This window comes from Palaemon carinicauda, chromosome 1, assembly GCF_036898095.1.
Source record: "Palaemon carinicauda isolate YSFRI2023 chromosome 1, ASM3689809v2, whole genome shotgun sequence".
NCBI lineage: Eukaryota > Metazoa > Arthropoda > Malacostraca > Decapoda > Palaemonidae > Palaemon > Palaemon carinicauda.
In genome coordinates, this window is record NC_090725.1 from 264,299,203 (window position 1) to 264,322,931 (window position 23,729).

The 23,729-nt window shown below is 41.2% G+C and overlaps 2 protein-coding genes across 2 annotated transcripts in view; one reads left to right on the forward strand and one right to left on the reverse strand.

Moving 5' to 3' along the window:
• Window positions 1-23,729, forward strand: part of Ddx1 (ATP-dependent RNA helicase Ddx1) — a 221,241-nt gene that overhangs the window by 72,744 nt on the left and 124,768 nt on the right. The gene's annotated exons all lie outside the window — the stretch shown is intronic.
• Window positions 1-23,729, reverse strand: part of LOC137645938 (coatomer subunit gamma-2-like) — a 42,988-nt gene that overhangs the window by 1,929 nt on the left and 17,330 nt on the right. The window contains exons 2-7 of the mRNA XM_068379008.1: window positions 15,479-15,717; window positions 14,918-15,037; window positions 10,898-11,064; window positions 7,180-7,309; window positions 4,192-4,406; window positions 231-462 (exon numbers count right to left, since the gene is read on the reverse strand). Of these exons, the coding sequence (XP_068235109.1) occupies window positions 231-462; window positions 4,192-4,406; window positions 7,180-7,309; window positions 10,898-11,064; window positions 14,918-15,037; window positions 15,479-15,717 (1,103 nt within the window). The remainder of the gene's footprint in view (window positions 1-230; window positions 463-4,191; window positions 4,407-7,179; window positions 7,310-10,897; window positions 11,065-14,917; window positions 15,038-15,478; window positions 15,718-23,729) is intronic.

Genomic DNA, 23,729 nt, shown 5'->3' on the forward strand with positions numbered 1-23,729 from the left:
CAAGGCTAAGCTTAGCTCTCCCTGGTTTCTAGATTGGGTGGAGAGGGGGCATGGACACCGATCATAAGGATACATGGTCATTCTAAAGGAGTTTGGGGCATTGTCACTGTCCTTTGCCTCTGCCATTCATGAGCAACCTTTAAACTGCTAGAACCATGTACATTTACTCAATACTTATTCCACTACATTGCACCATGTAAAAGAAAAATGAAAAATGCCTATGGACTTACCTCAACAACAACAACCTTGAATTCATCTGAAATATCATTGAGGAAGGAAGAGATGGACTTCATGAGCCTGTCTACCGACCCTTCAGACCCAGTCTTCAGCAGAGTTGTGATGGCAAGGGTTGCAATTGATCTATTCACATCTTGAATTAAGTTTTCCAGATCTAAGTTGCATGCAGTAACAGCACTGGGTTGGGTCATGGCCACTTTGCTCAGAGTGCGGACAGCAGCAAATCTGCAAGTAAAACACATTATGACTTTTCCTATCTCCATATTTAATTTTTCAATATCATGATTTCTTTTGATAGTGTTTAAAAATGGGACAAACATTTTCTACACACATTGCCTTAATAAAATGTACTTTTTTAGTAAGCATGCAGTAAATCCAATTTTGTAGAATTGATATTATGGCCTACCATTGTCAAAATTCATTAATGAATAGCAGTCAGGGGATCAAAAGACAATAAATTCTAGATTTAGTTACACAATTGTATATCTGACCTTAAAATCCAGGTTAAAATATCACCTTTCCTTGTATATTTTTCCAATTATTTGATTATTCACTGCTCTTTACTTTTTATATCATCCGTACTTTATTTCATAACATTGTATGTATGCATATCACGTTACTGTACTAATGTTGACAGGAAAATGGGAGAACCTTAAAAAAATCTCCTTCTGAATTGTTCAAGTATGTCCCTATTTGCATAGATATTGCTAAATACTAATTATAATACTGAGCTGTGGACTCTCACTCATTTTAAAATTAATTTGCATTTTTTGTAACTATAAACCCGAGTCCTTTAATAAGAGTATGCTTTCAGCTTGGTTGGAACATCGGCTGTTAAAATTTATAACAAGGTGTTGATAATTACCAGCGAGTGGTAGGGAATCCCAACCCCACCAACAGGTACACTGAGTAGCCACTTTGACTTTCATTTAGGGCATGCAGGGTGGTTGAAGCAGGAAGTGAAACTTATAGGCACTCAGGTTTGTATAGCTAGGAAAAATACGAACCACATTAAAAATTGGGATTTGTTCCAACACAAATACAAACTCTCGTTCTTTAATAAGAGCCTTATCCTTTGAAGGAGGAAGCTCCTATAACCACATTGTTAGTTTAAAATCCCAGGATGTCAATATACTCGGACCTGAAAGAGGTACGGGAGTGTTGATTCCTACCGCCTTCAACACTTGAGAATAGATTCTCGTAGGTTGGGTTAGGTTTCTGTCTGCTGACAGACGATAAAGGAAGAACTTATATTCTTGGAAGAATAAGATGTCACAATGCATAGCCAATTAGGTGTGATGTATCACACATTCTATTTATCCTTCCCCTCGTAAGGAGATGGGGGAGATGCTTCTATAACTGTTTTGTATAGAACAGCTGCTCAGTATGGAAGCCTATCTGCATCAAAGGCCGATCCAGTAAATAACAGAACAACTGCTCCCTCAGAGAGGGGAAGCAAGAGTGAGCGAGTGAATATAGGATTTAGGCATTAAGCCAAGCACTGAGGCATCAAAGGCCATTCAGCACTTTATAACAAAAATCATTCAATCATATCTGTATACTCACACCATTTAGTATCATTTTAACCTTTAATACAAATCGCAACACTTTCATACAATAAAATCTAGATGTGAATGTGGGGAAGCAAGAGAGGAAAAGGACCAGACACTTCACCTCTAATCTGAGACTAACATCACAAGCGTTGTCTTAAACAAGATACTTCTTTTCCCGTATGGAGATAGGTAACCTACACAACATGCTGAGCAGCTACCACAGGTTACAGTGAAAATGTATCTAAAGAATTGTGGGTATATTTCCATAGTTCGTGGGCTGTAAAGGTTGCCTGGTGCTTTTAGACTCCTGCCTTTAAAATAGTTGCACCACTGACAGCTTCTTCCTGAAGGGTAGATTCAATATTCTAGCTTTCTGTGACTGTATACAGGGAGTGCATGCCTAATTGTTCCCATTAAGCCAGACCGAAGACAAGTCATTCTTGCCCCACTAGATGCCTCTGTAAGAAGGAGACGAAGAAGGATTCTAAGTCCTATTCAGAAATTGTTGAACCAAAGAGATGGCAATCTTTTTTTATCTTTCAGAATGGCTATTGATACAGGAAAATATATACGATTTTCCCACTCACTTCGCCAGGCCTAATCATTGTAAGAGTGGATCCAATTAAGAAAACTGGCTCCTTAGAAATGTAGTTTATCACTTGGATCAGGGACAGGGTGCTATGTTAACCTCTGAAATTGGGGAGATTTCACAACAAAGGAAGAGAGATACACAGCTCACATGGGTACCATTTGACCTGTGGCTGCTAGGAAGCAGTTGGGGTCTTTCTGAATCTCATCATCTTCTACCAACTGTTGAGTAATTGGAGAGTCTGAAAAAGGGGTGGAAAAGCTTATGTCTAGGATTTGAGCATCTGCTTAAGCAGCGTTTTTGCTTCAAAGAACCTGTGCAGCTGCATCCTGACTTTTATTCACAAAATTGCACCTGCTTGACAAGGGGGACTTCTTTATAAATTTAGGCAGATGGAAGTATTATGGCCATTTATTGCTAACAAGTTTTTTATCAAACCCTCTGGAAAACTAGCAAAGAAGCACTGCAAGCATTCCCATTAAGTTAAAAGGAAGGTGCGATCCTTCTATTGATAACATCTTCTAGATGGGAGGAAATTCAGGTAAGCATCTCACCCCTTCTTCTCTACATCTGTGGATGGTAGATTCTCGGAGAAGAAATACTCATGACAGAATTTGTCATACAACTCTAGGGTATTCCTGTTTTCATCCAAAACTGAAAGTAGTGGAGCTCTAGTTGCAAACCAATACACTTCAGAAAATATTGGAGTGATCATTGGGAACTAGCCTTCTCATTGACCGGAGAAGTCTCTGAAGACACTGTATTTGTCTATCCGGAAGGCAGTGTAGCAACAGTTATGTTAACACTGTTGCTATCATTGTTTGCTGGGAGCCCCCATAGCTGTCATGTTAAAGTAGTCCCAGATATTTCACCACTAACTGGGAATCATAAAGAACCTTACTCGATATATCTTGATCAACAGAAGGAAACAAGAGGAAATGTCTATCTTGATGCTTAGGGGATTCCCTTGGAGGATAGTATAAGGGGACAACTGCCTAGACCCTTGGGTAGACGAGTGCTGATTGAAAGTGCTCAAAAGACTAGCATGATCACCTGAGGAGTGGTAGCCAGTCCGTAGCATTGGGCTTTGAGTTGGTTGCTACTTTCCTCAAAGAATAGTAGAGCAAACCTCCTGTATGACAGAGGGAATGGATCCCAGGGTACGTGTCCTTCAAGTCTACAGAGATGGATTTGTCATCATTCTCATGATGGATTGTACATAGCTAGCCATGGCCGGTCTGAATTCTTACTTTGACTGTAGAAGTCCGAACATTTTCGACAGCCTTAATGCCGCCTCCCTTCCTCCCCATAAGGAGCAAGTTTTGGCAAACCACAGGCAAAATCTGTAAGCATGTTTGGAACATTGTGATGCTTCCCATACTGACTGGCATATACTCACTCATAGAAGCTGCCTCAATTCATTGAATTTTGTTTAGTCAGTTACAGTTATCGGGAACACTTCAAAACATTTCGTTTTCCTTAAATTCTCTCTCACAAACTGCTAACCATAAATTAGAAAAACAAAATTAAAACAGCCAGTTGATAGATCCAGGAATATGTCTATTCTTTAGCAGCTAAAAGCAAAGAGGCTACTCAGTGTACGTTGGGGGCTGGCACTTCACTCTAACCGAAAGTAACAACTGACACCTTATAACAAATTTCAACAGCCGAAGTTCCAGCCAAGGAGAAAGTATACTCCTATTAGAGGAAGAGGGTTTGTGATTGTGTAGGAATAAATAATGTATTAAGAACATTTGGCTTGAGGGTTCTAAAGCCATGATACACCAGATACAATTTGAACAATCATCATACCTTAAGGTTGGTTTTGAGCTGGAGAGGAAGAGCTGCAGAACGGACACAGCTGGTGCTAGGTCACGGGCAGAGGATTTCTTGAGTGTTACAATGGCATTTGCTGCTTCATATATGACCATTTCAGCCTTGTGACGCAACATGGATTCTAGGAAATCGAACAGCCTTGAATCTGCATTGGCCTCATCTTCTTCAATAAGACGAGCAACAATACGAATCTGAAAATAAATCATATAGAATAGTACTAAACAATCATCTTGACATATACCTCAGGTCTTGCCCCAAATCGTTTCTTTTCCTTCCTTTGATCTAACCCAATAGATTAAGTTTTCAATAGTAATGATTGCATACACTTAAAAAGTTTAGTTTCTTAAAAAATATTTTTCCTTATGCTGTAAACAGATCTTTTATAAATAGTTGAAATGCTTTGTCTTCAAATATCCCTTTATCTTAAATAGAAGACGAAAATAAGTAATCTTGCATTTGTACCTCTTGATTTTACAAACCAAAGTTACATGCCTCACTTTTGTTTTCAGATGAAGTTAATTCTGTTTAAAAAATATATACTGTATATATTGGCTTCAATACAAAATATTATCACCCACATACTGTATAATATGAATTTCAACTAGATAGGGAAGATTTTAACGGCAGAAACCCCTTGGGGAGCACTTGGGGTAGATTTGTTAGTAAGGATCTCAATACTCTGCGGGAAAAGGAAACATATAAGAATAAATAAATTCTACTGAAATGATCCAGACAAAGCATTGGTAATTGTTTATGAATAGATCAAATTTGAGGATAGTCATTCTCGCAGGATGCACTCACTCGGCTACCACAGTGGAATCCTTGATAAGAACTATGCAAAGGGCTGTTGATCATCAATTGGGAAGAAAAGAAAACACTGTCACAAATGTAATTATGAAGAGCTGAACTGTGGTCTAATGGATGTCAGATAATATATCCTCTTCATTTTTGCATCAGGTTTTTTTTTCTCCACGTGGTTAGATGTATGAAGTCTCTTTACCTTTTGTCTTGCACTGTCTGAAGTATCATATGATGTGTATCTTGCCTATGGACATTTTAATGATTTTATTCTTTTCTATTGACCTTCACATTGCTAATTTTTATCTACTTCTGTACTACCTGTACTTGCCAGCTCTACTCAACTTGCCATCATAATGCCAAAACCCTTTCAATCATTGAAATGTCTGTCTTCCAGTCCCTGAACATCATCTCACCAAAAACCTAATTTTTGAAATGATCTTTCCAATACCTATTGTGATAGCCTATTTGAAAAATAGGTCTCGCAATCTGGGAGTCAAGAGTTTCAGCCCTGCTCAAGCCCAATAGTTTCTAGTAGTATCTGTAACCTCACCATTATTGTAAACTAGAGATGGAGGTTTGGGAGTTCTCTCAATTTAATGATCAGCAGTTGCTTCCTGACCATCCCTAGTTTCAATTTATTCATCAGCAGCTACTTTCTGATTATCCCTGATCATAGCTTTGGTTGGAGAGGGGAGCTTTGGAGCTCATCATATGTTTACATGGTTGATCTCTAGGGCATTGCCCCGTCCTTTGACTCTGCAATTCATGATCAACCTTTAAATGTCAGCACTGAATTACACCATGTTCTGGTTCGCCCTTGAAATTTCTTTCATGTTTATAAGATCCCAAGTATCTGCCATGCACATGTATGAAGAAATAATGTATGCACTTGCCAATACAATTTTGGCTCTAATTTCTAGAGAGACCTTTATTTGCCAGTAACCCATTCCAATATTTCTACTGCACATCATAATAGAGATTCATCATACATCTAACCTCATAAAGGAACAAGCTGCTGTAAATGCCTTAATAATAAGGATGACATATTAACATAATGCTCAACACAAAATAATGCAAGAGCTCTGATTAACTTCCTCAAGAACTTCATTTCTAACTCATATTTATTGGGTTATGTAAGCCTACATCATTAACTGATAGCAAGCTATCCTCAACACAAGAATCTTCCCTTTGATATCAAAATTGGGAGAAGAGAAGGAACATTGAGAGATCCAAAGCTAAAATATTTATAAAAGAGCCTTTGAAAGTAGTGTTCTTTTTGCAGGATACTCTGTTGTCCTAAGTTAATAAAAGTAAAATCACTAACATTCACATCATGGTAAAACTACAAGGTGCAAACCTTCACCAATTGTGAAATGCATCCAGAATGTCATTAGACAAGACGTATGGTAACTGATCAGTGTCTCTTCCTCTCGTATTAAAGAAACTAAAAGGGCCAGGCAAACAAATGAACTAATCTATTTCATGACCAAGAAAACCAGGCAATATGAGAGAATTCTATAGTTTGGTGGCATGAAAAATTATTTATCATTCAAAGCAATGTGATGAACGCCTATTTTCACAGCTAATATTACGGAGTATGGTCGATTAAGCATTAACATAGAAGTCGTAATATACTGAAGGATAACTTTGTCATAATCTATTTAAAAAAGTCTACATTCTTATATTCAAGGATCTCACAAGGTCTTGCTAAATAAAGTTTTTCTTCAGCAAGAGGTGGTAATAAGTAAGACAAATATGTGGGAAGAAACAAAGTTGAAAAAGTAGTAAAATAAAAAGCCTTTTATCTAATAAACTAGATGGCAATGTAACAATGAAGACATTGATATTACTGTAAAGCAGTTCTATCCGAGTCTAATTTTCATTTTGATGAAGACAGCTTGAAGGATTTGTCCTCAAGTATTAGAGCAGCAAGAAACTTATAGCTATAGGAAAAGTAAAGCAGAATTTGGGCATTAAGGTGGAGGAATAGAAAGTAAACACAGGAAATTAGTACACAACAAAGAAAAATAGACAGAAGCCAAAAGGATAGAGTAATGTACATTCAATCCATAAAGGCCAAAAGCAGGGTAATTTTTCATGCAGTTTCTATGAACATCTCATGAGGCCCTTGCATAAAATAAATACTTGAATCACTGCACTGACCAACAAACAAATGGCATACGGAGAGCGCAATCCAGATGACGTCAACTTGGACACCATCTTCGTGACGGCAAGTTTATCGCTCTTTCTGATCTGATGAAGAACACCCAAGGCATGGAATTGCACCATAACACTGCAATGAACATAAACATAAGGTTACAGTACAGAGCTCTTGAAATCTTATAATTTACAGTAATCTTATCTTCTATATCTATAGATTACTTTAATTTATGAAACTTTCTTTTGAAGATTTTTTTGGAAGGAATCGTTTTAATTACCTAACACAGAAATAAATATAATTCAAATCACTAACAGCATTCTTTGACTACTTTCATATTTTTGTTTATTCTAACAACCATAAATTATCTTTTAATGAAATAGGAATATAATAGTAAAAGTAAAATATGAAAAAAAGAGGATAACATGAATTACGGTACAGCACCTAGAAACAAGACTTTCACATCAAATCTTCCAATCTTGGTAACTATTCAAACAACAACCATTCTTAAGACAGTTAATAACTGCAGATGAAGTCTTATTCTTTGTTCTGTAAATACTAAACACCTGACCATCTGGCTAACTTTATTTTGGCAAGTAAAATTTGACAAGAAATGTTTTTTAATTATTGTTAGCTATGGAATATCCATTGCATTCAAGTATAAAATTTACTATGTGGTCTTTGTTATTAAACAACGAATTAAATAACTTCAGGTTACTTTCATTAAATTTCATTAACGTTTTTTTATTATAGTAATTAAGAATGCTAAGTAATCCAGTATTGATGGTGCAGTCAAAAGAATAGCCAGGAATTACTGGAGAATATCTTGACAGCAAAGCTAATGAGGCTGACAAAGCTATGAATTCAGGGAGTGGCTGCTATGGTGTAAGAATTGCTCACAAAATTGTTAATCTCTACTGGGGCAAAGAAGAAGCATATACCCATCAAAAAGAGGGATGGATCTGTTATAACAACTGAAGATGAAGAAAGGCAACTTTGGATGGAACACTTTAGTGAGGTCATGAATAGGAGATATGAAGAAAATGATTTGATTGATAAACCTGAAGTTGATGAAGACCTTGATATGCACATGAAGGAATTCAGTGTGTTCGAAGTTGAAACAAACAAAGTAAAGCGATGGAAAGCCCATGGATGCGATGGAATAACTGCTGAAATGATATTGTCTGTAAATGACGTGACTCCCAGACTACTTACAAGATTATTATGTGGAATGTGGGGTGAAGAGGCAAAACTTGATGAATGGGAGCTAGGAAAAAAAGGAAATCTGAATGATTGAAATAATTAAAGAGGCATCACACTTACACCAGTTGTCATGAAAATATATAGTATGCTCATTCTAAAGAGACTAGAGAAAGACTGATGAAAAGCTGAAAGATGAAAAGGCAGGATTTAGAGTTAAGGTAGAAGTTATACTGACCCAAAAATTTCATTTTAAGACATGTGGTACAGCAATGTGTTGAATATAGAAAACAACTTTTGATGGCATTTGTGGACTATGAAAAAGCCTTTGATGGTGTGCTCTGTCCAATTTTGTGGAGAGTCCAGCAATATCATCGAGTTCCACTTCAATACGTAAATTTGATTAATTCTGTTAAAGAGCATAGCTAGTGAAAAATTAATGTTGGTGGAGTCCTATCTAATGAATTTCCTATGAACAGTGGAGAACTCCAACGGAATGTGGTCACGTATGTTGTTTATCCTCCTCATGGATTTTGTAATGCATAGAACAGTTGGGGATGGTGGAGAAGGATTGGACTGGATTGGTAACAAGAAATTGACAAATCTAGAATATGCTGATGACGCTGTCCTTATTAGCATAATACCATAGGATTTGCAAAGCTTGCTTACATGAATGCATGAAATATTACATGAAGTGGGGCTTAAGATAAATAGAAGAAAGAGATGAGAACGGAATATCCAAAGGAAGATGATATATCATTAGGAGAAAAGATTAACGAGGTAGAATCATTTTAATATTTAGGAACTATGATCTCTAATACTGCACAGGATCTTTAGAATTTGAGTTTAATGAAAGCATGAGAAAAAAAAATTCAGACAATGGATACATTACGTAAAATTTGGAAATCAAATTGCCTGAAAGATATATAAAAATCAGGCTATATATCAGTTTAGCGAGATCAGTGTTACTATATGGACACCAATCGTGGTATGAAAATGAAATATCCAACAGATTTTGTATTATTATTATTATTCTTAATAATAATGGATACGCTACAACCCTAGTTGGAAAAGCAGGATGCAATAACCCCAGGGGCTCCATCAGGGAAAATAGCCCAGTGAGGAAAGAAAACAAGGAAAAAATATTTTAAGAACAGTAATAACATCAAAAGAAATATCTCCTATATAAGCTATAAAAAACTAACAAAACAAGAGGAAGAGAAAGACAGAATAGTGCCTGAAAGTACCTTCGAGCAAGAGAACTCTAACTAAAGACTGTGGAAAACCATAGTACAGAGGCTATGGCACTACCCAAAACTAAAGAACAACGGTTTGATTTTAGACTGTCCTTCTACAAGAGCTGCTTACCATAGCTAAAGTCTCTCTTCTACCCTTACCTAGAGAAAAGTGGACACAGAACAATAATAGTGCACTAACCCTTTGGGTGAAGAATTGTTTGGTAATCTCAATATTGTCAGGTGTATGAGGACAAGAGGGGAATATGTAAATAATAGGCCAGACTATCCAGGGTGTGGGCAAAGGGAAAATGAACCGTAACCATCGAGACTAATCCAATGTAATGTCTGGCAAGTCAAAGGACCCCATAACCCTCTAGCAGTAGTATCCCAACAGGTAGCTGGTGCCCTAGCAAACCTACTACCTATATTTGAGAACAAAGCCCTTAGAACAATATTGGGAGTTAAATGGCAGGACAGGATTAGAAACAAAAACTATAAGAGATTACTCGAGTCCCTTATGTGAATGAGATCATGTTAAGGGGTAGATGGAGATGGTTTGGGCATGCTCTTTGCACGCTTTAAGAGAGATTAGTTCAGCAAACTTTCAACTGGGCTCCACAAGGCACTAGAGGACTACGAAGCATGAAATAGGAGATGATAGATGGAGAAGTACCGATTTAAAAGCTCAAGATGGAGAAGTACCGATTTAAAAGCTCAAGATGGAGACGATTGGAGAAATCTAATCGAGGCCCTTTGCGATAATAGGCGTAGGAGATGATGATGATGATGATGATGATGATGAACCAAACTATATTCCTATTAAAGGTTAAGTCTTATTCTGAATACTACTTGGATTATTACCATAATGCTCTAGGATATTTTTATCTCAGTACATTTCGAGGTGACACGAACAAAGGCCAAGGATGTTCCGGAAACAGATCAAGAGTAAAGCTGGAATTTACACCGTTTCACCCAGCGGGGTGGTCCATGCTTCCCCAATACCAACTGACAACTACCTATAAGGTTATTGATACCTCATTATAAGATTTAAAAGCAATGTTCCAACTCCGCTGAGGTCATACTCATGTGTAAATAACGAGGTTTTGTATTCGTGTGGAAATAAACATTCCTTTAAAAAGAGTCTATACGTTACACAAACAGAATCTAAGAGGATCTAAAAAGTTAACCAAATTATAGTTTTGGAGGCATAATTTCTATGTATACTGTACACAATACAAAGAAAGGATCCTCATTCAAACTGCATAGGTAAAGTCTTCAATCTTACCAGTCAGAACTCAAAGCCTCTTGAACCTCTGACACCCAGCGTTTTACCACATCAGGGGACTCCTTCATAATATGCCGACAAGAAACCAGAGCAGCGCTACTTACTCCAGAGGCTCTGTCTACAATGGCCTGCTTCATGTATCTTTCTATTGCTTGCATCATTGTGGCCTGTGAAGAAAGATTAAATATTAATACCGAATAGTACAGCAGCAGTTCAATTAACCCTTTTACTTACTTTTTTTAAATTGCTCTAACAGCCTTAATTTTCGTCATAGAGAGGTCAGGTTGGTCTCATTCTTTTGGAAAATGCCTGAAGTTTCTCATAAAGTATCAAAAATATGCAAAAAAATGTAGACAGCAGTTTTTTGCAAGGACATACCGGTACGTCTATGGGGATAAAGGGATGAGTTTTGTGAAACGTACCAATATGTCCATTGGGGGTTAAAGGATTAAAGTTACCCCCAGACTTAGGGGGTAGTCTGAATCCTATTATTCTTCATTCGTTAAAGTTAGCGCTCCCAAATTAAATCATATTACTGTACATAGGTGTTTGGTTTGGCATGTTGTATAATACTCTTAAACCTTATTGGGGTGACTTTTGTTTCAACTATATTAAATCATTTGCATCAGGTTTTGTTTGGCAATGTGTTCCACAAGTTCACCTCAATTTATTTCAGCAAAATAAATGTAGGCATTAATACAGCATGATTAATGTACTTAAACAATTAATTTGTTAATTAGAGTATTTCATATACAGTATATATTCAACATAGATTAATTTAAAAAATATCTCTAGTTTTTATGCTCCCAAGGGGAGAAGCACAGTCTTTGGCAATGAGATAGCAGCGAGATAGCAGCTACTAATCTTCGTTGAGCTGTCAGCAATTCTCCCCAAAAGCGGGAAGGTTGTAAAATGGCTGATGAAGGGAAGGTCTCCCTCGGAAGGGAGAGCAGCCCAACACCCGGGGAGGCTAACTCTCCCTTGAAAGGGATAAGTCCTACAACCCTTGGATGCTCATGATAGCACTCTCTGCTCCCCTACAACAAACCTTGTTCAAGTTGAAGGTCGGCATCGAGTGCTACCTCGTAACCCATGAGTAGTTCACGAGCTGCCACCGGTAGCACCAGACAGAATGGAGCGGTCAATTCCACAGGAACAAATGTATCTACTTCTACGTTGGCCGCTTTAGCTGAACAAAGAATGGCATCGCTAAGAGGAACAATAAAAGTTATGATGAATACAAATCATAAAACCGCTGGAAAAGTTATATTTGAAGCCGTTAATAAATTTAACTTGAGCAGAAGAAACTAATAGGGAGCAACATATAATCCACGAATAGGAAAGGTGACCCCCCAAAAGAACTGCCGGCTATCCACGTAAGAGGGAGGGCGGCAAGAAAAGGGAGGAGTAGTAGTATCAACACAATTAAGGCTTCCTTGTGGCGAGAACGCTGTAATACGCTGTCACACAAACAGCACTGTAATATAAGTTACACATATATATAAAACATCTGCGAATGTTTTAATATATATGACGAAAGAGACACCGAATTACAGTAACTGTAAAATAATCAAAGCCAGTCAAAATCGGGAGAGCGCGGACAGTATGTCCGTCTCCACCGAGCCAAGAAAGCAAAATGGTTACTCAAACCTGGTGTGTGAGTGAGCAGGGTAGCCGAGCAGACACCAACCCCATCTGCTAGTTATCCCTCATTTAATAAAATTATCATGGCTAGTTCAGCTTTGCTGTAAATAATACTCCCAATATAAATAGTGGAGTGTTTTTCTTTGCGCTGGAAAAAATTCACTCAAAGGGCACAAGATATAAAACTCTGTCGTTTGACTTATAATCAAGAGCTTTACTGTGACTATATTGCAGTTTCTGTCCTCCGTTCCAGCATGAAATCACTCTGGTTGGTCCAAACAAGTCAGGAATATAGCGATGGAGAATTTTTTTTATTTTTATCTAAGGTAGCTTGGACGAAGATTGAAACTGGTAGATTGATTGATTTAAGGTTTTCAGACATCCTGACATCTACGGTCATTGACGCCGAGAAACTGGCAGACGAGAATGACCATGAATTGGAAGTAAATCAGTTGTTGTTTGCGGATGATACTGTACTGGTTGCAGACGCAGAAGAGAAGCTTGGCCGATTAGTGACAGAATTTGGAAGGGTGTGTGAGAGAAGGAAGTTGAGAGTTAATGTGGGTAAGAGTAAGGTTATGATATGTACCAGAAGGGAAGGTGGTGTGAGGTTGAATGTCATGTTGAATGGAGAGTTACTTGAAGAGGTGGATCAGTTTAAGTACTTGGGGTCTGTTGTTGCAGCAAATGGAGGAGTGGAAGCAGATGTACGTTAGAGAGTGAATGAAGGATGCAGTGTTGGGGGCAGTTTAGGGAGTAGTAAACAATAGAGGGTTGGGCATGAATGTAAAGAGAGTTCTGTATGAGAAAGTGATTATACCAACTGTGATGTATGGATCGGAGTTGTGGGGAATGAAAGTGACGGAGAGACAGAAATTGAATGTGTTTGAGATGAAGTGTCTAAGGAGTATGGCTGGTGTATCTCGAGTAGATAGGGTTAGGAATGAAGTGGTGAGGGTGAGAACGGGTGTAAGAAATGAGTTAGCAGCTAGAGTGGATATGAATGTGTTGAGGTGGTTTGGCCATGTTGAGAGAATGGAAAATGGCTGTCTGCTAAAGAAGGTGATGAATGCAAGAGTTGATGGGAGAAGTACAAGAGGAAGGCCCAGGTTTGGTTGGATGGATGGAGTGAAGAAAGCTCTGGCTGATAGGAGGATAGATGTGAGGGAGGCAAGAGAGCATGCTAGAAATAGGAATGAATGGCGAGCGATTGTGACGCAGTTCCGGTAGGCCCTGCTGCTTCCTCCGGTGCCTTGGATGATCGCAGAGGCAGCAGTAGTATGGGATTCAACGTTATGAAGCTTCATCTGTGGTGGATAACGGGGGAGGGTGGGCTGTGGCACCCTAGCAGTACTAGCCAAACTCGGTTGAGTCCCTTGTCAGGCTGGGAGGAATGTAGAGGAGAGGTCCCCTTTTTTGTTTCATTTGTTTGATGTGGGCTACCCCCAAAAATTGGGGGAAGTGCCTTGGTATATGTATGCATGATGTAAGGCAGCATACCTTGTGCTTGTAGAAGCTAGCAGTAAGACTCGCGAGTAAGATTCATTAAAATAATACCATGTTAAAACCTTAAATCCCTTGATCAATAGATTGATTTGAGGTTTTCTGGCATCCTAACTAAACCTCTTGAACCCTAAGGTCATAATCTGACCTTACCTCATAGTAGGGGAACATAGTGTCGGCATGCCCGTAAAAATTAAACATCTACAAGAGTGCTTTATAAATATGAACTTTCACCAAAACATGACAGATAATGTATCTTTATAAAGTATATTCAAAAAGACATCTGTGGACTTTCATTCTCAAGAATTTTAAGTTTCAATAAATGTCACTCAACAAAATGAAGATGAAAACAGATACGAAATTACTTCTTAAAAGTTTGACAGCAAAATAAAAAAATCTTACCTAAATGTACAGTACACTGATACATGAAATTACTGTAGGGTTACTTAGATACAAATAAAATCAGTACATATCTTCATAAAGTACAAATATAATTCAAAAATGAAATATTTCAAAACATTTACCTGCAGTAAATTTCAAGTAAAGCATAAAAACGTCAATCAACTGTGTGCATAAAAATTATGATGCATTTGCCAGTCATGAAGGCTGAACATGTCCTCTGTAACTTATAAATGCATTTTTTTTTAAATAACTGTTACATTCTTTGTCTAAAACCATACAATTAAACAAAAAATACAAAAACATCAAATGAAAAGTTGTGACATTTTGATTTGTGGGATATTCTGCCTCAAAAAATGTCAAACATTTCAATTGACTTTTAAATATCAGTCACACCAAAAACTCTATTGAGAGACTATTGCCTTCTAATCTCAGCATTAGAAATAAAGAAATTTTGAACTGAATAGCACTTACATCAGTTATTCGACAGAGGGCTCTGATTGCAGGAGCTCGGTACTGTTCCTCCCTTCCTGTCATGTCTTTAGTTAAAGATGATGTCACAATGATGGTGTCCTCAGCAACTTCGCAAAGTTCCTATGCATAAGAATAGATTACATTGTAATTGCTTATGTGGTGAAAAAAAAATAATTTTATAGAATAAAAACTACTAAAGAGGACCTCTAGGTAACTGAAGATACAGGTAATTGGACATATCCATATGAATCCTGAAAAAAAGTGTAGAAGATAGATCACAAATATATAGTGTCCCAAGGTATAATGAGTAAATTTAGGTACAACTCCATGTTATTTCTATGTTGAATGGTAGCATTTGTTAATCACAACATTTATACTTAATACCTAGTTAATATCATACTCTTATCCACCATTTTTTTCACAAACAGTTGGTTCTTACAATAGAAATAAAGATAAGGAGAACAAAGTACCATAAATGGAAAAAAATAAAAGATACTGTATCACACTATGTCACTGCTTCAGAAAAACAAAATACATATACTAGTGTAATGGAAAATCAACCTTGATGCCGAGATAGACGAGGCGGCGCAGCACAAGGTCATTGCTCTGGAAGAGTTTTGTCATGGCAAAGAATGCATCGGTAGCTTCCTTGGTAGCAAGGGTCTCCCCCTGGTTGAGGAGGTAAAGGATCTTTGTGAGGACATGGGTGCTTCTTTTCACATTGACAGGCGTTTCATTGAACACTCTCGCTTCTTGTAGCACAGAAGTCTTGTCCACACAGTGGTATGGATTGCCACCTCCTGCAAATTAACAAAATTTTATTAGATCAAAAAAATAAATGCAAATATACAGCACAAAAACCAGACACTGCTTTTTTATATACCATAAAGTATCATAAGTTATCATGAAATAAACTTTTTTTAAATGTGGGAGATTATCATGCTGTACTGCAGGCTAAAGCATTCATATAACTATGCACATATTTACATGGAGTATACTGATGAAAAAAAAAATTAATATATATATATATATATATATATATATATATATATAATATAAATGGATATGAGAAAATTATAAACAGCTTGATAGGGATAGACTTCATATCAAGTTACTAGTACAAATCATTAGATATTAATTTCATAAGTATTGTAAAAGTATACAGTACAGTACATAAATGCTGAAATATCATATATATCTTCTATGCAGGTATGTAAGGATATGAAGAAGTTGACAAAGCTCAGTCAACTTTTATCAGACCAAACACCAATTCCAGTATACTGTAAACTTGTAATTATTTTTGAGTCATCAAAACAAATGACAAAAACTAATAAGAGATTTCATGGAATAAACAACCTGAGTTGAAAAATTGAATGTAATATAGATTTTAAGTAGTACTTAATTAAAAACAATGTCATACTGTACATAAACCTTAGAAAAGCTATTAAATTCAACTTTCTAATCATTGAGTTAAATATTAAAAAAAAGAGAGAGAGAGAAGAGAGAGAGAGAGAGAGAGAGAGAGAGAGAGAGAGAGAGAGAGAGAGAGAGAGAGAGAGAGAGAATATTTTAACCTCAAAGTTCTACCAATGCATCAAATAAAGAATATTAATGTAGACAGTCATCATCTTTCCCACCGTTACCCATATATTAAGGTTGGCCCCCTCACCCCATCCACATCATTCATCCTGAACACATGCCCACGCCATCTCAGGCATGACACTTTTATCACCTGTGTAATCTTTTATACACCTGCTGTTCTTATTTCATTATTTTCCAATGTTTCAAACAGTGATATTCCCATAATCCACAACCGTATTTTCATTTCTGTTCTCTCAAGGTTTGCTTCCTTTTTTCTCTTAAGAGCCCACATTTTCAATACATGCATGAACACTGGTTTTATTACTGTGCTATAGATCTTGACTTTTAGCTTTATTGTTATTTTCTCATCATATACCACTCCCGCTACCTCCCTTCACTTCCCCAAGGCTGCTTTTATCCTATTCCCAATTTCAACCTCACATACCCCTTCCTGAATTATAGTACATCCCAAGTATCTAACGGGAAATTGTTCCACCTGCTTTATCATCAAGCCTCTACTTTCTTATATGGCTATCCTGTCCCTATCATCCTTACTACACACCATAACCAGAAAATTAGTCCAAATATGTTAATAAACCATGTTAGAAACGCCTTGCACATCCCTCTAACTATTGTCTTTGAGCTAACAACCTTCAATGGTTTAAAGTCCTCAACCCAAATGGATCATGTTTACCAATCTACAGGAAATTGGGATCATTAACTTTGATTTTAAGGTCTGAAAGTCAGACTTAACACTTTGAGACCTTTGCAATGCCAATGTCATTGCATCATTCTAGACCAGGTTAGTCATGTAATATTGATATGTTGGAAGTAGTACTTATAGGATGGAATGGTGAAACTTTTGTGCAATTGATAAAGTGGCTACTTTTGAATTTCTAGATAACCCCCCTGTGTCGAGTAACTATTAAAGAACTGACATTGTATAGCAAATGAATCAAGTGAATGGCATAATATAATTTTCATAAAAATCACAAATTTTTAAGTAATTTGTATTTTTCCTAACATACTTACCTAGAACTACCTTCTTAGGAGTTACTGGCTAACTCTACCTAACCGACCAGCTTTTTGTATAGTTTATCTCCCTCTTCTCGTTTTCTACGGGGTCAACCTCTGGCAGTGTGGTACATGCCCGAGGCGACCCCGGGGGCAGGCAGCGTGTTATCTCAGGTCAACTCTCCAGTAAGTTTCGTTGGAATAGGTATTACTAGATCCTGCAGGTTCTCGGGGAAGGATGGGAGGGCCATAACCCGAAGGTAGTTCTAGGTAAGTATGTTAGGAAAAATACAAATTACTTAAAAATTTGTGATTTGTTCCAACACGGTTACTTACCTAGAACTACCTTCTTAGGAGACTTACACTTTAGGAGGTGGGAGTGTCCTGCAGGAATCAGGATTCGACGGGTAGGCACGCGAGAGAGGGAACCTCTAAGGAGGTCTTGATTCTAAGACCACTTGAAAACTGCACGAAAAGTAGGGGAAAACTATCCAAAAACCTCACTTAGTGTCTAAATGTCTTACCTTTTTCAAAACCAATTTCTTGAAGGTTATACCTTTCCGTGATTAAGGTCTTCTCCTCATCTTCCTGGCCCGTTCGATCCGGGGAAGGAAGGAAAAAGTGGAAGGGGGGGGTAAGGTTAAGGAAGGAACTAGTGTCTCTTGGCATTAACACCCCCGGTTACCCTGTGGCTATGACCTTAGATCTCCTGAAGGGCCGACACGACCGGGCCAATAGAAAACTTGTCCAAGGATTTTCTCGTACAATCTTTTAGATAATGTTCCGTGAAGGTGGACTGTCTAGACCAGGTCCCAGCCTTCAGGATCTTACCCACAGCCATGTTCTTCTCGAAAGCCAGAGAGGTGCTCAGAGCCCTGATATCATGAGGTCTCGGTTTTCCAGGTAGAGGGGTCCCAGAAGCCTCCTAGGCTCTCTTTATCACTTGTCTCAGCCAAAAAGAGATGGAATTTTTTGAGACCGGTTTCTTCACCCGTCCTGTAGAGATGAATAAATTTTTGATCTGAGGGCGGCAATCTTCAGTCCTCTCTAGGTATTTTCTTATAGTTCGTACGGGACATAAGAGGAGATCCTTAGGGTTGCCGGATCGAGGGATGGCTGGCACCGAAAAACCCTCGAACCGAGGATCCCAACACGCTGGGTTCTGCGTTTTCGCCACAAAACTAGGGACGAACCTAAAGACAACTTCCCTCCACCCTTTGGAGTGTGAGACCTCGTAAGAGAGGCCGTGTAACTCGCTAACTCTTTTCGCCGAGGCCAGGCCTAAAAGAAAAGCTGTTTTAAGAGTGAGTTCTCTGTCTAAAATGTTCCTGAGAGGTTCGAAGGGCGGTTCTGACAGAACTTTGAGGACTCTTGCCAAGTCCCACTGCAGAACCCGTACTTCCTGGGGGGGACATGATTGCTCAAAACTACGGATGAGCATCGAGATGTGCCTCGAGGCTCCCAAGTCAATGCCTCTAAGGAGGAAGACTTGAAATAGGGCTGCTCGAACTCCCTTGATGGCTGGGATGGACGAACCCACGTCATCTCTCAGGTACACCAGAAAGTCTGCAATGTCCTGGATCGACGCCCCTAAGGGCCTGATGATTTTGGATGCACACCACTTCAGGAAGACTGCCCACTTCGTCTGGTAGACAACTGCCGAGGAATGCCGTAGATACCCAGACATCCTTGTCGCGGTTCTTGATGAGTATCCTTCTTTCTTTAGGAGCTTCTCGATAACCTCCACGCGTGAAGGCGGAGGGATCGAGGGTTTTCGTGCCACCTGTGAAAGTGAGGTTGTCGCAGGAGGTCTGGCCTGTCCGGAAGCGGCCAAGGAGGACGAAGAGCTAATTCCTTTAGGTCTGCGAACCAGTCTCTCTCCGGCCACCAGGGCGCTACTAAAGTCATCGACAGGTTGGACGACCCTCTCACTCTGTTCAGCACTTGCCTGATCAAACTGAAGGGAGGGAAGGCGTACACATCGAGACCAGACCGTCCCAGGGATGTTGGAAGGCGTCCTCGAACGCTGCTGATGGATCTGGGATTGGAGAACAGAACACGGGGAGTTGGGCATTCAGACTTGTGGCGAACAAGTCTATCACTGGGGAGCCCCACAGTAGGATGACTGCTCGAGCTACCTCCGGGTGTAGGGTCCACTCCGAACCTATCACCTGACCCGCCCTGCTGAGGCCGTCGGCCATCACGTTCCTCTTTCCTGGAATGAACCTTGCCGTCAGTTCCAACCCTTCTTCTGTGGCCCACTCCAACAGTTCCGTGGCTAGGGCGCAGAGGACCTTTGACTTCATGCCTCCCTGCTTCTTTACATACGCCACTACTGTGGCGTTGTCGCACATTAACGCCACAGTGTTCCCTCGCAGTAAGTGTACGAACTGTCGACACGCCCTTAGAACTGCTATCATCTCCAGGATGTTTATATGGAGAGACGCCTCCTCGCTGGACCACAGCCCTTTTGCTGATTTTCCCAGCAGGTGCGCTCCCCAGCCCTCCTTCGATGCGTCCGTGAACAACAGCATCTCCGGGGGGTCGGAGGCAAAGGGCATTCCCTTCTCCGTGTTTGACCTGATGCTCCACCAAAGAAGGGTCTCTCTCGTCTTCGGGAGGACTGGCACTACTTTGTGGGGTTCCTTGCCTTGGACCCACGACTCCTTCAGATTCCACTGTACCGGGCGGAGCCTGAGTCTCCCTTGCGGTACTAATTTTTCCAGGGAAACCAGGTGACCCAGTAACTTCTGCCAGTCCTTGGCCCTCCTGGGTTGTCCCGTCGGGAAGGGTTGAAGGATACGTTCCAGGTTGGCCAACCTTTCTTCTGAGGGGAAGGCCCTTACTAACTGGGTGTCCAGGACCTTCCCCAAGTCAGTCATCCTGGTGCTGGGGACTAGCTGGGACTTCCCTAGGTTGACCGTGATCCCTAACACCTTGCAGAGATCGAGCAACATATCGCATTGCTCCTTCAGTTGTTCCCTTGAGGCAGAAAGCAGCAACCAGTCGTCCAGGTACCTGAGTAGTCGAATTCCTTTCTCGTGTGCCCACGCCGAGATCGAGGCGAACACTCTCATGAACACTTGCGGGGCCGTCGAGAGGCCGAAGCACAGGGTCTTGAACTGCAGGACCCAGGACTCCCACTTGATCCTGAGGAACTTCCTGCTGGAGGGGTGTACAGGGATTTGAAAGTAGGCATCCTTGAGGTCGAGAGGAAATCCCCCTCCCTCAAGGCTGTGATCACTGTCTTGGGGGTATCCATCTTGAATTCCGTCTTTGAGACGAACTTGTTGAGGGTTGAGAGATCTATCACTGGCCTCCACCCTCCTGTCGATTTTTCCACCAGGAAGAGCCTGCTGAAGAAACCCGGGCCGGGGTTCTCCACTGTCTCAAAGCTCCCTTGTTGATCATGGCCGCTACTTCCTCTTGTAGCGCCAACCTCTTCAAGGGGTCCTTTGGAACCAGCCAATCGGCCCTCTGGGCTGGGATGAGAGGGGGAGGCTCTTCCAGGAACGGGAGTCTGTAGCCCTCCTTCAGGACCGTCACCGTCCAGGGATCCGCACCGAGATCCCGCCATGCTTGCCAAAAATGTCTGAGGCATCCCCCTACTAGGGGCTCCTGCGGGAGTAGGGGGCCTCTCCTCCTACCTTCTCCTGGAGGAGCGGCCAGATTTACCTCTCCTAGTGTTACCATAGGAGGGTCTGTAGGCTGACTGAGGGCCTGCCGTGGTCCTACGGGTGGGCTGTTGCGAGGCTTAAAGCCAAGGGGCTGAAGGAAGTTCTCTTCTGGGAAGCAAGGGTTTGGTCTGTGAAGAGTGAGGGACGTCCGTTGGAGCTCTCCTAAACGTGGTCTTCCTCATAGGCGGGGGCCTAGGATCCGTCTCTCTCACTTTCCTCACCTTCTCCATAGTATCCTCTACCAACTTGATGGGGAAAATGTCATTCCCCCACACGGAGGAATTTCTCAGTCTCCTTGCTTCCCCGTCAGGCAACTTCCGCATTAGTTTGCTCAAAACAGAATCTCTTTTTCTCAGGACCCAGTTCGAAGCTACCGTCAGAGACTGGGACGATAAGAATTTGAAAGCCTTGCCCCCAGAACTAACAAGGTCTCGCAGCATGGCCTGATTTTCTGGAAGGGAGAGGTCGTGTGATGCCTGAAACCCCACCAAAGCGCACGACCACCAATCCAACCAGGACACGTAGACCAGGTCCTGAGCCATGTCCTCCATCATAGATGCTTCCGTTGGGGAAAAGCACACGGGGGCCGTGGATGCCCTGTCTTCCGAGGTTCCCTGGTTCAGCGCGGACACCGCTGCTTCCACTGCACGGGCACTGCCGCAATGCCCTTCGGGAACGTAAAAACGTTTCTGGGATTTTAGGCCAGGCAGAAGTTTGGAGGAACTCTGGCTTCTGGAGGCCTCTGCTAGTCCTGCCAAGTATCCATCGATCTGTTCCATCCCCAGCTTTACGTCTTGAGCAAGAGGGAGAGACAAAGATGGCTTTTGTTGTACCGGACTGTCGATCATCCTTGACAGTCCGGAAAGTACTGCCTTTGCAGCTGAGGGCTTGGGCTCATCCAACTGGTGGTGTCTTCGAATGAGGGCCAGTACCTTACGGTAGGAGGAGATGTCGTCCGTCGAGCACTCCCCTCCTTCCACCAGGTCTTCCGGCACCAGTTCCTCCGTACGGGGGTAAGCCGTGACGGTGGGAAAAACAACACCCGACGGGCCTGCCAGTGGTACGGGCTGCCCCGTGGGGACGAAGGCATCCGTCATGGGAGTACCAACGTCCTCCGAGCCTGCCAGTGGTATGGTCTGCCGCGTGGATACAAAGGCATCCGTCATGGGAGTACCTTGTTCCACGGGGGGCTCCGTGGATGGGGGATCCATGCGGACCGATGGGCGCCCTTGGTGCTTAAGGAAGGCCTCCAATGTGCCCGTGGTCGACGCTAAGCCTTCCTTCATACTCCTTATATCCTTCCTAAGGGAAGAAGGGGCGGAGGCTACTGTAGGGTTAAACAATGCACGGGGGTCTCGGTTCGAGCCCTCCCGCCGGGCGGCTAGGTCGAAGGAGGAGCTAGGAGGGTGACACAACGAAGGCGAGGCTCTAGGGAGCCACCCGGAAGCGGCCACGGCTGTGGAAAACCTAAACAGCTCGCTCTGGGGCACTGTGACATTCACCCAGTCCTTTGACTTACTCCTCTTCGCTTTTTTTCTTAAAAGACTTCGACCGTTTCCTACCATGCCTCGAGCGGGAACGAGACTTTTTCTTCCTTCGGGATTTCTCCCTCTTCCTTTTGATCAGGTTCCTGTCTTCGTCCTCTGATGACGAAGAAGACGAAGAGTCCGATGACGACGACGACGACGACGACGAGGATGAGGACGGAGCTCTCCGACCGGCTGACACGTCCAAGACCGTGGGGGGAAAATCACGTCGTTTCTCAGGTGCGGGCGGTTGCAGAAACACGGGGGGTAGCGTAGCCGAGGGAGCCGGAGGGGTCCCCGTGAGTCCTTTACAGAGCCACTGATCTACCTGCTCTCTAACGGGAGACCTGAAGGGAGTCCTAGGTTTCACCCACGTGGCGGGGTCCGAAGACGTCGAACTACCTTTCTCCGTGTCTCCCCCGGCGGTTGCAGCACTCGAAACACTCCACGAGGCAGGGGAAGTATCGGCACTCGGCCTACCCCACATAGGATCTTCCGAGGCGACAATTATGTGGATAATACTAGCTTGCACAGACATTTGTCACCCAGTTATAATTATCGGGAATTAACTGCAAAACCCGTCTTCTTCCTTGATAGCCCTTGCACACGATGATCTGCCAAAAATTTATGTAAATGTCAAGCAAAAGACTAAAACAGCCAGTTGAGGATGTTGGAAGTATAATTAAACTATACCATAGCTAAAAACAAAGTGGAAAATTGGTGGCTTGTTGGGTGGATAAGACTTCATGCCACCCAGCAGTAACTATCACTACCTCGTTAAAAATCTAAAATCTGTATCCAGCTTCGCTCAAATCATATTCCTATTGAAGGAGAAGGGTTTGTATTCCTGTAGGATTAAATTGTTATTAGATGGCTATTTAAGATTTACAAGGAATTAAGATGTGGGGATGCTTCCAAAGGAACAGATATAAGTAATAATTGATACACTGTATGAGATTGTTGAAAAAAGTAACAAGAATTATAGCAAAAAATTACTGTACATTACTATACAGT